We start from the raw sequence: 16,356 nt of genomic DNA, 5'->3' as shown, positions 1-16,356 counted from the left end.
TTAAAAGGGGTTGTCACTTTATTCTCTCTGTACATCAGTTACCATATAAACATGCAAAATGATATGCAATTGCCCCACGCATCATAAATAGTGTTGAGCGAACTTCTGTTTTAAGTTCGGCGTCTAAAGTTCGGCTTCCGGTTAGCGGAGAATCCCGATATGGATTCCGAATTCCGTTGTGGTCCGTGGTAGAGGAAGCAATAATGGCCGATTATTGATTCCGCTACCACGGACCACAACGGAATTCGGAATCCATATCGGGATTCTCCGCTAACCGGAAGCCGAACTTTAGACGCCAAACTTAAAACAGAAGTTCGCTCAACACTACTCATAAATGGTGCAAAATAATGAACTATACAGTTGTAAATAGATAAGCCTTCTACACAGAGTCTAAAATAAGTTGTCTACAGGAGTGCGCTTGCTTGTGCACACACACACAAGTCATTCTTCTTAAGAGGAAGCACTTTACATAACCAAAATGGAAACATCTCAAAAATACATTTTCATAGAATTTCTTCATTTCTCAGCTGCAATTTGCCGTTTTGGCAGACAACACAAAATGCATTAGAATATCATGAAATCTTATCACGTTTTAAATCAGCTATGTAGGTTTATAAAATAGTGTGGTCAAAAGGAGAACTACTAAAAATAATATCACTGCCTTATTCCTGTGGGAAATACACCTCTTATTGTGTGGAAAGGATGACATATTGTCAAGTGGTCTAGCAGTGTTGTCATAGAGACAATGTACAAATCCTGACCACCTCAAATGACTGTTCCTAGGATGTGAACATTCATATACATTGAGATTTAAATCCTTGGAATATATAAGAAGGATGAGTTATTTTTAGTGCTAAATATCAGCTATTGCCAGATAGGAACATTTTGTAGACCTCAATGGACATCAAAGCAATACATTGGGTGGAGCAGAGAGTGTGTCAGATGCGGATGAATAGTGATGAGAAGGAGGGAGTAGGTAAGGATATAACACCTATGTACGGAGGTCTATTGTTCACAGCTGCATTATAAGTGTTCGGTTTGTTAGGACTTTCAAGCAGCTGTTAGCATCGGACTGCTACTAACTGAGCAAATACAGTCATTCTAGGAGATCAACAATCAATGGCAGAACTACTGTACCCTGTTGGACCCACAAATGGAAAGGCAACATTTTATCTAACTTTGATAAGTCTTTAATCATCATTATTACAACCATTTGTAAAAAGAGGTAACATGTAATATGCACTTTAATCTCGTCTTTCAGTTCCAATGCTGGAAAGCTCTTCCCTCAAATGGGATTGCTTCATTAGTATAGCGAAGTAGAAGAAGTGAATCGTCACTCACTTTTTGATGCTAATAAATCTACCTTTATTCTGTTTATGGCAATAAAATTAAGATTTATTAGCATCAAAAAGTAAGTGCTGATCCACTTCTTCTACTTGGATGTATGGGCCTACAACCAGGGCCGGCGCAACCATACACTGCGTGCAGAATTATTAGGCAAATGAGTATTTTGACCACATCATCCTCTTTATGCATGTTGTCTTACTCCAAGCTGTATAGGCTCGAAAGCCTACTACCAATTAAGCATATTAGGTGATGTGCATCTCTGTAATGAGAAGGGGTGTGGTCTAATGACATTAACACCCTATATTAGGTGTGCATAATTATTAGGCAACTTCCTTTCCTTTGGCAAAATGGGTCAAAAGAAGGACTTGACAGGCTCATAAATGTCAAAAATAGTGAGATATCTTGCAGAGGGATGCAGCACTCTTAAAATTGCAAAGCTTCTGAAGCGTGATCATCGAACAATCAAGCGTTTCATTCAAAATAGTCAACAGGGTCGCAAGAAGCGTGTGGAAAAACCAAGGCGCAAAATAACTGCCCATGAACTGAGAAAAGTCAAGCGTGCAGCTGCCAAGATGCCACTTGCCACCAGTTTGGCCATATTTCAGAGCTGCAACATCACTGGAGTGCCCAAAAGCACAAGGTGTGCAACACTCAGAGACATGGCCAAGGTAAGAAAGGCTGAAAGACGACCACCACTGAACAAGACACACAAGCTGAAACGTCAAGACTGGGCCAAGAAATATCTCAAGACTGATTTTTCTAAGGTTTTATGGACTGATGAAATGAGAGTGAGTCTTGATGGGCCAGATGGATGGGCCCGTGGCTGGATTGGTAAAGGGCAGAGAGCTCCAGTCCGACTCAGACGCCAGCAAGGTGGAGGTGGAGTACTGGTTTGGGCTGGTATCATCAAAGATGAGCTTGTGGGGCCTTTTCGGGTTGAGGATGGAGTGAAGCTCAACTCCCAGTCCTACTGCCAGTTTCTGGAAGACACCTTCTTCAAGCAGTGGTACAGGAAGAAGTCTGCATCCTTCAAGAAAAACATGATTTTCATGCAGGACAATGCTCCATCACACGCGTCCAAGTACTCCACAGCGTGGCTGGCAAGAAAGGGTATAAAAGAAGGAAATCTAATGACATGGCCTCCTTGTTCACCTGATCTGAACCCCATTGAGAACCTGTGGTCCATCATCAAATGTGAGATTTACAAGGAGGGAAAACAGTACACCTCTGTGAACAGTGTCTGGGAGGCTGTGGTTGCTGCTGCACGCAATGTTGATGGTGAACAGATCAAAACACTGACAGAATCCATGGATGGCAGGCTTTTGAGTGTCCTTGCAAAGAAAGGTGGCTATATTGGTCACTGATTTGTTTTTATTTTGTTTTTGAATGTCAGAAATGTATATTTGTGAATGTTGAGATGTTATATTGGTTTCACTGGTAAAAATAAATAATTGAAATGGGTATATATTTGTTTTTTGTTAAGTTGCCTAATAATTATGCACAGTAATAGTCACCTGCACACACAGATATCCCCCTAAAATAGCTAAAACTAAAAACAAACTAAAAACTACTTCCAAAAATATTCAGCTTTGATATTAATGAGTTTTTTGGGTTCATTGAGAACATGGTTGTTGTTCAATAATAAAATTAATCCTCAAAAATACAACTTGCCTAATAATTCTGCACTCCCTGTATAGGCAAAATAGGCGTTCGCCTAGGGCGACTGGGGCTGCAGCCCTGGGCGAGCGGCTCTTGAGCCGCCCCCAGCGCCGTTACAGGGGGGCCAGGAGGGGGATGTCCTTCTTAAATATGGCAGAGCAGGCATCTGCTTACCCTGATGGCAGGTGCCTGCTCTGCCAGTAAATTACCGGAGGAGAGGAGGCGAGCGGCAAGGGAGGCTGTTCTAGCAGCAGCCCCACTCCTCCCTCGTGCGCCCTCTGTGATGCCGGAATATGACGTCATTCTGGCCCCGGCATACTAAATGGCGCGCTGGAGGACTGAGGAGCTGCACCACACTGGACCCCAGGGAGGTGAGTGTTTAACTGAGTGAGTGTCTGCCTGTGTATTTATGTCTGTCTGTCAGTGAGTCTGTCTGTCAGTGAGTCTGTCTGTCAGTGAGTCTGTCTGTCAGTGAGTCTGTCTGTCAGTGAGTCTGTCTGTCAGTGAGTCTGTCTGTCAGTGAGTCTGTCTGTCAGTGAGTCTGTCTGTCAGTGAGTCTGTCTGTCAGTGAGTCTGTCTGTCAGTGAGTCTGTCTGTCAGTGAGTCTGTCTGTCAGTGAGTCTGTCTGTCAGTGAGTCTGTCTGTCAGTGAGTCTGTCTGTCAGTGAGTCTGTCTGTCAGTGAGTCTGTCTGTCAGTGAGTCTGTCTGTCAGTGAGTCTGTCTGTCAGTGAGTCTGTCTGTCAGTGAGTCTGTCTGTCAGTGAGTCTGTCTGTCAGTGAGTCTGTCTGTCAGTGAGTCTGTCTGTCAGTGAGTCTGTCTGTCAGTGAGTCTGTCTGTCAGTGAGTCTGTCTGTCAGTGAGTATGTCTGTCAGTGAGTATGTCTGTCAGTGAGTATGTCTGTCAGTGAGTAAGTATGTCTGTCAGTGAGTAAGTATGTCTGTCAGTGAGTTTCTGTGTACGTCATTCAGTGAGTGTCTGAGTGCGTGTCTGTCTGTCAGTGTGTGTGTGTGTGTCTGTCAGTGAGTGAGTGACATGAGGGGGCGGCAAAAGGGATCTATGCCTAGGGCGGCAAAAATCCTTGCACCGGCCCTGCCTACAACCCAGGATATGAGCATCACCTTCTTCCAGAGTGCTGACTGATTATTTCTACACATCAGTATAGCTGGCCAATGTGGCCATACACAGATTTCAGGTGGCTATTCCTGAACTACTTCATTTATAGTCTTCTTCCTTTCTGGGATTCGCGTCCCCACCCATCCCTTGGTTGAACTTGATGGACCTATGTCCTTTTAACTTATGGAGTTTTTGTCCAGAATTCTGGATGACAACCATCGCAGACCAAAACATCTGGATGAGCAATACGCTAAGGTCCTTCAGACCTTCTATTGACAGGGTGTACATTTGTCATGAATGACTTTTCAAGTATTAACAGCTACTGTACCTGGTAAACAACTAAAAACAAATCCAACATGAAAGATGAACTTTATATACAGAGACCTCACTTTGGTTGCATTTCATCAAGGGGAAAAAGGCATCAACAGTGGATAGAAAATAGAGTTAAAAAAAGCAGAAACTTTGAGTTGAGCTTATGTGAGAACTTGGGCATCGGTTTGCTCCATTACATTTTTGTGTGGTGATATTATACTTTATTCCATCTACACTGATACTATATACAATACTATAAACTAACTTAATCCAACAGAGCATGTTCAGGGAAGTAAACATACAAAGCAAGATAGGCTGGAGTACTATCAAAAATTGCCTTAAAGAGGTTGTCCCATGAAAAATATTCTACAGATTTCAAACCAGCACCTGGATCTGAATACTTTTGTAATTGCATGTAATTACAAATTTTGCATAGCCACTGAGTTATTTGATAAAAAAGTATCTGTATAGCGCCAACTGCTGTTTGTTTTTTTTTCATATTTCTTTGACCCGCTCACTGAGATGGCCGCACATGCTCAGTTTCATCTTTCAACTGCCTGCTGAGTTGTGATAGGGAGAGCATGGACACGCCCCCTGAGCTGCAGCAGAAAAGACACTCCCCTTGAGCTGCCAACTTTATATAAAATCTAGCAGAGCAATGAATGTGAAGAACTCTGGATACATGTGAGGTCCAGGGCTGGTTCTAGCTTTATTAGAAAGAGATTGTCATGTGTTATATGATGTCCGATTTTCATTTTTACATTAGTCATGGGATAACCCCTTTAACCACCTCCGGACCGCTGTACGCACAGACGCGTCCTGGAGGTGGTTGATTCATTCCGCCTGGACGCATATACGCGTCATCTCGCGAGACGCGAGATTTCCTGTGAACGCGCGCACACAGGCGCGCGCGCTCACAGGAACGGAAGGTAAGAGAGTTGATCTCCAGCCTGCCAGCGGCGATCGTTCGCTGGCAGGCTGGAGATGTGTTTTTTTTTAACCCCTAACAGGTATATTAGACGCTGTTTTGATAACAGCGTCTAATATACCTGCTACCTGGTCCTCTGGTGGTCCCCTTTGTTTGGATCGACCACCAGAGGACACAGGTAGCTCAGTAAAGTAGCACCAAGCACCACTACACTACACTACACCCCCCCCCCCCCGTCACTTATTAACCCCTTATTAGCCCCTGATCACCCCATATAGACTCCCTGATCACCCCCCTGTCATTGATTTCCCCCCTGTCATTGATCACCCCCCTGTCATTGATCACCCCCCTGTAAAGCTCCATTCAGACGTCCGCATGATTTTTACGGATCCACTGATAGATGGATCGGATCCGCAAAACGCATCCGGACGTCTGAATGAAGCCTTACAGGGGCGTGATCAATGACTGTGGTGATCACCCCATATAGACTCCCTGATCACCCCCCTGTCATTGATTACCCCCCTGTCATTGATTACCCCCCTGTCATTGATCAACCCCCTGTAAAGCTCCATTCAAACGTCCGCATGATTTTTACGGATCCACTGATAGATGGATCGGATCCGCAAAACGCATCCGGACGTCTGAATGAAGCCTTACAGGGGCGTGATCAATGACTGTGGTGATCACCCCATATAGACTCCCTGATCACCCCCCTGTAAAGCTCCATTCAGATGTCCGCATGATTTTTACGGATGCACTGATAGATGGATCGGATCCGCAAAACGCATCCGGACGTCTGAATGAAGCCTTACAGGGGCGTGATCAATGACTGTGGTGATCACCCCATATAGACTCCCTGATCACCCCCCTGTAAAGCTCCATTCAGATGTCCGCATGATTTTTACGGATGCACTGATAGATGGATCGGATCCGCAAAACGCATCCGGACGTCTGAATGAAGCCTTACAGGGGCGTGATCAATGACTGTGGTGATCACCCCATATAGACTCCCTGATCACCCCCCTGTAAAGCTCCATTCAGATGTCCGCATGATTTTTACGGATGCACTGATAGATGGATCGGATCCGCAAAACGCATCCGGACGTCTGAATGAAGCCTTACAGGGGCGTGATCAATGACTGTGGTGATCACCCCATATAGACTCCCTGATCACCCCCCTGTGATTGATTACCCCCCCTGTCATTGATTACCCCCCTGTAAAGCTCCATTCAGACGTCCGCATGATTTTTACGGATCCACTGATAGATGGATCGGATCCGCAAAACGCATACGGACGTCTGAATGAAGCCTTACAGGGACATGATCAATGACTGTCATTGATCACCCAGACATTTTTTTGGCCCAAGTTAGCGGAATTATTATTTTTTTTTTCTTACAAAGTCTCATATTCCACTAACTTGTGTCAAAAAATAAAATCTCACATGAACTCACCATACCCCTCACAGAATCCAAATGCGTAAAAATTTTTAGACATTTATATTCCAGACTTCTTCTCACGCTTTAGGGCCCCTAGAATGCCAGGGCAGTATAAATACCCCACATGTGACCCCATTTCGGAAAGAAGACACCCCCAGGTATTCCGTGAGGGGCATATTGAGTCCATGAAAGATTGAAATTTTTGTCCCAAGTTAGCGGAACGGGAGACTTTGTGAGAAAAAAATAAAAAATATCAATTTCCGCTAACTTGTGCCAAAAAAAAAAAATTTCTATGAACTCGCCATGCCCCTCATTGAATACCTTGGGGTGTCTTCTTTCCAAAAAGGGGGTCACATGTGGGGTATTTATACTGCCCTGGCATTCTAGGGGCCCCAAAGCGTGAGAAGAAGTCTGGTATCCAAATGTCTAAAAATGCCCTCCTAAAAGGAATTTGGGCACCTTTGCGCATCTAGGCTGCAAAAAAGTGTCACACATCTGGTATCGCCGTACTCAGGAGAAGTTGGGGAATGTGTTTTGGGGTGTCATTTTACATATACCCATGCTGGGTGAGAGAAATATCTTGGTCAAATGCCAACTTTGTATAAAAAAATGGGAAAAGTTATTTCTCTCACCCAGCAAGGGTATATGTAAAATGACACCCCAAAACACATTCCCCAACTTCTCCTGAATACGGCGATACCACATGTGTGACACTTTTTTGCAGCCTAGGTGGGCAAAGGGGCCCATATTCCAAAGAGCACCTTTAGGATTTCACAGGTCATTTACCTACTTACCACATATTAGGGCCCCTGGAAAATGCCAGGGCAGTATAACTACCCCACAAGTGACCCCATTTTGGAAAGAAGACACCCAAAGGTATTCCGTGAGGGTCATGGCGAGTTCCTAGAATTTTTTATTTTTTGTCACAAGTTAGTGGAAAATGCTGATTTTTTTTTTTTTTTTCATACAAAGTCTCATATTCCACTAACTTGTGACAAAAAATAAAAACTTCCATGAACTCACTATGCCCATCAGCGAATACTTCGGGGTCTCTTCTTTCCAAAATGGGGTCTCTTGTGGGGTAGTTATACTGCCCTGGCATTCTAGGGGCCCAAATGTGTGGTAAGGAGTTTGAAATCAAATTCTGTAAAAAATGACCTGTGAAATCCGAAAGGTGCTCTTTGGAATATGGGCCCCTTTGCCCACCTAGGCTGCAAAAAAGTGTCACACATCTGGTATCTCCGTACTCAGGAGAAGTTGGGGAATGTGTTTTGGGGTGTCATTTTACATATACCCATGCTGGGTGAGAGAAATATCTTGGCAAAAGACAACTTTTCCCATTTTTTTATACAAAGTTGGCATTTGACCAAGATATTTCTCTCACCCAGCATGGGTATATATAAAATGACACCCCAAAACACATTCCCTACCTTCTTCTGAGTACGGAGATACCAGATGTGTGACACTTTTTTGCAGCCTAGGTGGGCAAAGGGGCCCATATTCCAAAGAGCACCTTTCGGATTTCACTCGTCATTTTTTACAGAATTTGATTTCAAACTCCTTACCACACATTTGGGCCCCTAGAATGCCAGGGCAGTATAACCACCCCACAAGTGACCCCATTTTGGAAAGAAGAGACCCCAAGGTATTTCGTGATGGGCATAGTGAGTTCATAGAAGTTTTTATTTTTTGTCACAAGTTAGTGGAATATGAGACTTTGTAAGAAAAAAAAAAAAAAAAAATCATAATTTTCCGCTAACTTGTGACAAAAAATAAAAAGTTCTATGAACTCACTATGCCCATCAGCGAATACCTTAGGGTGTGTACTTTCCGAAATGGGGTCATTTGTGGGGTGTTTGTACTGTCTGGGCATTGTAGAATCTCAGGAAACATGACAGGTGCTCAGAAAGTCAGAGCTGCTTCAAAAAGCGGAAATTCACATTTTTGTACCATAGTTTGTAAACGCTATAACTTTTACCCAAACCATTTTTTTTTTACCCAAACATTTTTTTTTTATCAAAGACATGTAGAACAATAAATTTAGAGCAAAATTTATATATGGATGTCGTTTTTTTTGCAAAATTTTACAACTGAAAGTGAAAAATGTCATTTTTTTGCAAAAAAATCGTTAAATTTCGATTAATAACAAAAAAAGTAAAAATGTCAGCAGCAATGAAATACCACCAAATGAAAGCTCTATTAGTGAGAAGAAAAGGAGGTAAAATTCATTTGGGTGGTAAGTTGCATGACCGAGCAATAAATGGTGAAAGTAGTGTAGGTCAGAAGTGTAAAAAGTGGCCTGGTCTTTCAGGGTGTTTAAGCACTGGGGGCTGAGGTGGTTAATACAGAAGCCAAAATAAACACAACCCTATTGTGTGAAGAGAAGAAACTAGAGGTGGGACGAATCCATTTTTTTTTTAATCCGAAAAGGTTCTCGAATATATCGAATCTTTAGAATATCGAATCCTGTACATAAGAATTGTGTGAACGGTGTAAGAAACAAAGTGATCCAAACACTTATGGGGGGGGGGGGGATCTGTGTATGTCACTGTTATTGGGGGGGATCTGTGGATGGCACTGTTATTGGTGGGGGATCTGTGGATGGTACTGTTATTGGGGGGGGGATCTCTGGATGGCACTGTTATTGGGGGGGATCTCTGGATGGCACTGTTATTGGGGGGGATCTCTGGATGGCACTGTTATTGGGGGGGATCTCTGGATGGCACTGTTATTGGGGGGGATCTCTGGATGGCACTGTTATTGGGGGGATCTCTGGATGGCACTGTTATTGGGGGGATCTCTGGATGGCACTGTTATTGGGGGGGGATCTCTGGATGGCACTGTTATTGGGGGGGGGGGATCTCTGGATGGCACTGTTATTGGGGGGGATCTCTGGATGGCACTGTTATTGGGGGGGGATCTCTGGATGGCACTGTTATTGGGGGGGGGTCTCTGGATGGCACTGTTATTGGGGGGGGGATCTCTGGATGGCACTGTTATTGGGGGGGGATCTCTGGATGGCACTGTGATGGGGGGAATCTCTGGATGGCACTGTGATGGGGGGAATCTCTGGATGGCACTGTGATGGGGGGAATCTCTGGATGGCACTGTGATGGGGGGAATCTCTGGATGGCACTGTGATGGGGGGAATCTCTGGATGGCACTGTGATGGGGGGAATCTCTGGATGGCACTGTGATGGGGGGAATCTCTGGATGGCACTGTGATGGGGGGAATCTCTGGATGGTACTGTGATGGGGGGGATCTCTGGATGGTACTGTGATGGGGGGATCTGTGGATGACACGTATATAGCATCTTATGCTATGTGCCATCCACAGATCCCCCCCATAACAGTGTCCCTGCAGTGTGAATGACCCCCAAAACAGGGGCTGGGGGCCGGTATCTGGATTAGGAATGACAGCGGGGACCGGTGCAGTCACTGTATTCTATTGCACTGGCCCCGCTCACTGTTGTATAATCTTATCTAACCTGTAGGCATTGTTAAAATATAATAATCATTTGTAATCCAGCTGTATTACATTCAACTAAGTCCCAGAGAGGAGGAAGGAGGGAGGAGGCAGGCCGGGAGGGCGACACGTCACGCGCCCGCGCAGCCTGCTTCATTCATAAAGGGGGCGGCGCAGGTGCATGACGTAGTGAGTGATGTGCCGCCCGCCCGCCCTGCCAGTCTGCCTTCTCCGGAACTTAGTTGTAAGTAATACAGCTGGATTACAAATGATTATTATATCTTAACAATGCCCACAGGTTAGATAAGATTATACAACAGTGAGTGGGGCCGGTGCATTAGAATACAGGGACTGCACCGGTCCCCGCAGTCATTCATAATCCAGATGCCGGCCCCCAGCCCCTCCTCCCTCTGTTGATACACCCACCCACCACGCTGTGCAGCAAGGCGGTGGCCGAGTATCATTAGGTAAACTAATCGCAGCATTTTTGGGTCGGCCAAATCGCCATATCGCGTCGCTGGATTAGAATTTTACTAAATTGCGTCAGGATTCGAGTCCACGAATCCCACAAATCCAACAAGATTCGAGGGATTCATGGATTCAACGGATTCGTCGTACAACCTCTAGAAGAAACTAATATTATTTTACTTCACCTATTCATAGATATTGCTTCTCATTACTGACACACATCTATGTTGCAAGAGATAAAGACGTGGTCCGGGAGTAGTGAAGAAATTAGGCAACGTGGCATTTTCATTCTCGGCCATCCTTATGCATTGTTATACCAAACAGCACCTCAGTAATGAATGTAGGTCCTAGTGATTAAACTTATCCTGTGTTGTTAGGCAACACAAAGAATGAGGAAATGTAACGCAAGGAAAAACAGGTTTCACTATCCTGAGTATGCAGAGAACCATTGTGTGTCCTTAGGCAATAAATGAAATGACTCCCTCCCCCGCCCTTATTCAAGTACTTGTAATAGTGTGGCATTTACCTTCAGACAAATATTGACTCTTCTTAATCATTATTAGCCAGTCTGCCAATTAATTAAAAACGACTAAATACTTTCTGACGCACTTGTGCATTTTATGTGCACAGTAGATTGATTTGACTCCCTAACGGCCACTCAAAATAGTTACCATGAGAGCAAAGAAAATTCTATCAACTAGAGTAAGTGACCGCATATTGCTATACCTATTTGTCACAATTGTCTTCTGCATTTTAGGTAATGATGATTGCAATGACTTCATGCAGTTTTCCTCACCGAAATCGATAGGAAAAAATTGTATAGAAAAGAGAATGTAGAGAAAAAAAATGCAGTTCTCCTCGTACTGTGCAGATGTAAAAGCCAACCTGGAAAATGCTCTTCATTATATTGGCATGATATTACAGAGCAGGGTGAGCTGATCAGATTGATATATAATTTTATTGGAAGACATAGGTATAACAAAGGGGATGGCCAATTTGTAAGGAATATGGCATATACAGTAAGTCATAATATATTTGTTGTGTGGCATACAGCTGTATTTCACAAGATGGAGGTCATAAAATACCGGTCTTAGATATCCACTGTGTGCTGCTGGAGGGTGCGCTTAATTTATGACAAGGCACAGGTCTCGTCATAAATTAGGCACATCCTCTGGCAGCCTTTAAACTTTTTTTGTCCAAATCCTGGCTCACTGGACTCCAAACCATAGAAAGAGTAGAATTTTAAATAAATAAATAAATAAATAAATTACAACTTTCAATGAATTGTTTCCCACAGACCTATATATATAGAAATCTGCTGAGCTCCTCCTGCTCTGTAACATGCTGCCTGCATATCAAATACCATGTTGAATGTGACAGGTTTCCTTTAAGTAAGGATAAATCCTTAAACCAATGCTCACGTCTCCTTACTGTAGTGATTGGGGGGGGGGGGGGTACTACCTCTCCTTCGGGAGAGCGCCTTGGTCTGTGTGAGGAGACTTATAGAACATACATGCTCCTCTGGAATTCTGGGAAGAAAGAGATGCAAATGAGCTCTTAACAAGCTCTGCCTCTAATGCCACCAGATGTAAGGCAGCTATCCTATAAGTCAATGTTCGACCCTTTAAATAGGCCTTGAGACATGACTTGGATATTAAATAAGCCAGCACCCCATCTGCAGACAGCTGTTTCAGGGGGATTTCCCCTCATCAGTGAAGAGCAGAGAGTACTGGCTTAACTGGGTGAGAGGCCCAAGTCCGGATTTGGGGGGGTACTCTCTCTCCTTAGGTAAAGAGCGCCTTAATCAGCGTGAGGAGACTTATAGGCCATAGAAGCTCCTCTGGAAGGTCTATTTAAAAGGGTCGAACATTGACTTATAGGACTTAAGAGCTCATTTGCATTCCTTTCTTCCCAGAATTCCAGGGGAGCATGTACGGCCTATAAGTCTCCTCATGCCGATTAAGGTGCTCTCTCCCCAAGGAGAGGTAGTACCCCCCAAATCCTGACTTAGGCCGTACATGCTCCTCTGGAATTCTGGGAAGAAAGGGATGCAAATGAGCTCTTAACAAGCTCTGCCTCTAATGCCACCAGATTGTAAGGCAGCTATCCTATAAGTCAACGTTCGACTGACAAAAATGGACATTAATCCTCTAGATAGGCGTCACTATGTATCGTATACCAGGAATAACACACCCGTATGATCGTCTGTAAACTATGTGAACTGCTGGAGGGAGTACTAGATAACGCTCCTCAACCATAATACGGGCATCTTAGTAGCCGCGGGCAATAGGTCGCACCCGCGCTATTTGTTATACCTGGTATCACCCGATCGTCTTTGTTCAAAAAGTCCTAGTTAAATTTCCCCTCATGATTTCTATGAAACGTGCATGTAGGGAGCGGGACTAGATTAGGGCCACACAGGGCCAGGTCACAGGGAGAGGTTCCGGATGGGGTCGCCCTTTTAAGGACGAGTGCCCTGTGGTTAGGCTGCTACCCCTAATTAGTTATTAGGGTAAGCCTAAGACCACTCTATAGGGTCAATTTAGGGTTGCCTTGGACCCCGCCCTCTAGCAGCTGAGCGTCCGGTTTGGAGCCATTCACTTCGGTGTCATCAGGATGCATCCTGCACCCTGGACATTGACGACAGAGCGGTAGGAGTACGGGTTTCATTTTAGGTGCCGCCGAGTACTTTTTTCCAATTTTTTCATCTTTTGTTTGGGTGCCGCCGTGCACATTGACCTGTTATACCGCAGCTCTCAAAATTTTATCATACTTATATTTTGGGCCTATTTATTTTAATTTCATGAGTAAAAGTTATGTTTTAAGATAACTAATAAATCACTATTTTTGGAGCCATTGTAAGTCAACGTTCGACCCTTTAAATAGACCTTCCAGAGGAGCATGTATGAACGATAAGTCTCCTCACGCTGATTAAGGCGCTCTTTCCCTAAGGAGAGATAGTACCCCCCAAATCCTGGCTTAGGCCTCTTACCCAGCTAAGCCAGTACTCTCTGTTCTGCACTGTTGATGGGCAATCACCCTGAAGCAGCTGTCTGCAGATGAGGTGCTGGCCTATTTAATATCCAAGTCATGTCTCAAGGCCTATTTAAAGGGTCGAACATTGACTTATAGGATGGCTGCCTTACATCTGGTGGCATTAGAAGCAGAGCTTGTTAAGAGCTCATTTGCATCCTTTTGTTACTGTAGGGCTCACACAACTGCTGCATGTATTTTACCTTAAATTATGGTCTCAATGCAGTAATCATAGGTGAAACACATTAACAGATACTTAGAGCTGTAAAGAGCAAGATAAAAAAGGTACACATTTCACGCTTGATTTATAAGAAAGCGACTCGAACAATGAGGAGTAGCTGATGCAATTTAACTTACAATGGGCATCCAGGAAGGTCAGCACCTCACCAGTGGCGACACTGGCACCCAGCAACCGCGCAGTGATTAAGCCTTTCCTCTCCGGCTGTCGCACAACTCTGACAATCTGTAGGGACTTTACATAGTTGTCCAACTCCTCCTTCAAATAATCTGTAGAAAGAAAGAAGCCAAAAAGGTTTACATACATGTCATATCACTATATTAAAACCAGTACTTACCTGCTTATCAACTAAATTCTACATAATAAGTTGCCGTTTTATAACCCTATGATGGATATCGTAATAAATGTATGTATACATGACAGAATTTTATCATGAAGTCTAGAATTCTGGTTAAAATAATTGTGCCTATGCACAGCATTGCACCTTATCTATAGTGCCCACATGTTAGTGAAATGAGCGAGCAAACTTTTCCCTAAGAATATCAGTCACTGGTTTTAAAGTGAATTCCCAATGTTCTGCAAGGTCTAAAGCCTGTCTGGTGAATACCTTCAGTATTATCTTCCTTTCAATGGACTTTACAAATTCAAGTACTAAATCAAATTAAACCCATCTAGAAACAGACAAAATACTTTCTGTTCATTACATTCTACGGAGAAGCAAAATTAGAAAATGAAGTCTTTTGTCAGCATCTAATTCTGGAAACTCAATATGTCTAATCATCTCAGGTACATTGGCTGCTAGATAAACTAGACTTGTCAGAGAGGCCCTGGCAGACCCAGCAGGAGAATCATTCACTTAGTTACAAATGTGAGATAACTTTTAGAGGTCAGTGAAAGAAATGGTTAAGGTTAATTTCAGTAATACTATAAGAAAAGCAACTACTTCATAAATCTTCTCCAGCTGAGAATTTCATTTTTACATATTAGCTTTCTACAATGCTTTAGTACTTTTGTCTGCTGGCCCTGCAACCCCCTTTTTCTGGAACCTAGTGAGGGCAGAAAACTGGCATGGGGGAAGGGGGGAATGATAAAATCCCCACCCCCCACAGGTCTAACTGACAGGCAAAACCTATTTTGACATACCCCGTTAGATAATTCTATTGAGCATAGTTGCGATAGAGTCCTTCATTCTGGAGGACCCAGCATGCATGTAATTATCCATTACATGGATACAGAAACAAATTCATTGGAGGTCACAGCACAGATTTATGTTTTAAGAGGTTTCTTAAAAAAAAAAAGAAAAAAAAAAAAAAAAAGGAGGATGCTGTCCACAAAAATGTAGATCCGTTTTTTGCTGACAGTTCAGCATGTCCGCAAAAAAAAAAAATATTGCATTCCGCATTTTTGCAGACCCATAGACTTCAATGTGGCCACATCCTGATTTTCACTGACAAGTATAAGACATGTTTTATTTGTTTTGTGGAGCCATAGAATGCAAGGAAAGGGCCCCATACAAGTGAATGGGTCTGCTTCTAATCCGCAAAAAAACTGATTCACATTTTTGCAGACAGCATTCGGCTGTCTGAATGAGCCCTTATTCACTGATACAACTTTGCAGGAGGGTTGCAAAAGTCACTGAGCTCCTCTGGTGGAGCCAACACTGAATAAGGTCAGGCGATAGATTCAGTTAAACGTTACCAATAAGCAATAATCATAACTAGAAGTAATATTTGAGGCAGTAAAATAAGTTTACTCTAATCAGAATTACTGAAAATGATTGATGATAATTTACTATATAAAGTGTTGGGTTGGAAAATTTCAAAAAGTCATCTTTGATAATTATTTAATGTTTTTTTTCAGTAATAACACTTAGAAATTTCAAGGCAATATGAAGAATGGAAGAATGAGAGCTGTAATCTAATTGGTTTAAATGACCATCTGTCCCACTTTTTGCAATAAATAAGCATTACCATATGGGCATTTATGGTACAGCCTCAGGATATGACAAAAGTCCAACTGTTGTAGGTCCCACCTATCTTCAGAACTTGGGGGGTACCCTGACCCCATCTCATGGCTGTTATGAAAGCAGAGGAAGCCACACATGCACATCTTTCTCTATTTACTTCTATGGCAGTTCAGAATATAGCGGATATCGCCTACTTGGATATTTTCAGAACTGCCATAGAAGGGAATGGAGGTGCCATGTGTTGCCACCTCGCCATCAGTCACAACAGTGCCACCATTCTTAAGACAGAAGTGGATCCCAGAGGTGTTCTTGTACCTTTCGGGTATTAATGGCATATCCTGTGGATATACAATAAATGTCCATAACCCTCTAACTATGTTTCCACATTA

General features: G+C 43.4%; 1 protein-coding gene across 1 annotated transcript in view; it reads right to left on the bottom strand.

Moving 5' to 3' along the window:
* GALNT6 (polypeptide N-acetylgalactosaminyltransferase 6) overlaps positions 1 to 16,356 on the bottom strand; it is a 101,089-nt gene that overhangs the window by 19,820 nt on the left and 64,913 nt on the right. The window contains exon 4 of the mRNA XM_040425911.1: positions 14,121 to 14,270. Coding sequence (XP_040281845.1) covers positions 14,121 to 14,270 — 150 coding nt within the window. The remainder of the gene's footprint in view (positions 1 to 14,120; positions 14,271 to 16,356) is intronic.

Source organism: Bufo bufo, chromosome 3 (genome assembly GCF_905171765.1).
Source record: "Bufo bufo chromosome 3, aBufBuf1.1, whole genome shotgun sequence".
Classification (NCBI taxonomy): Eukaryota; Metazoa; Chordata; class Amphibia; order Anura; family Bufonidae; genus Bufo; species Bufo bufo.
This window is presented reverse-complemented; position numbering and strand designations above follow the sequence as displayed.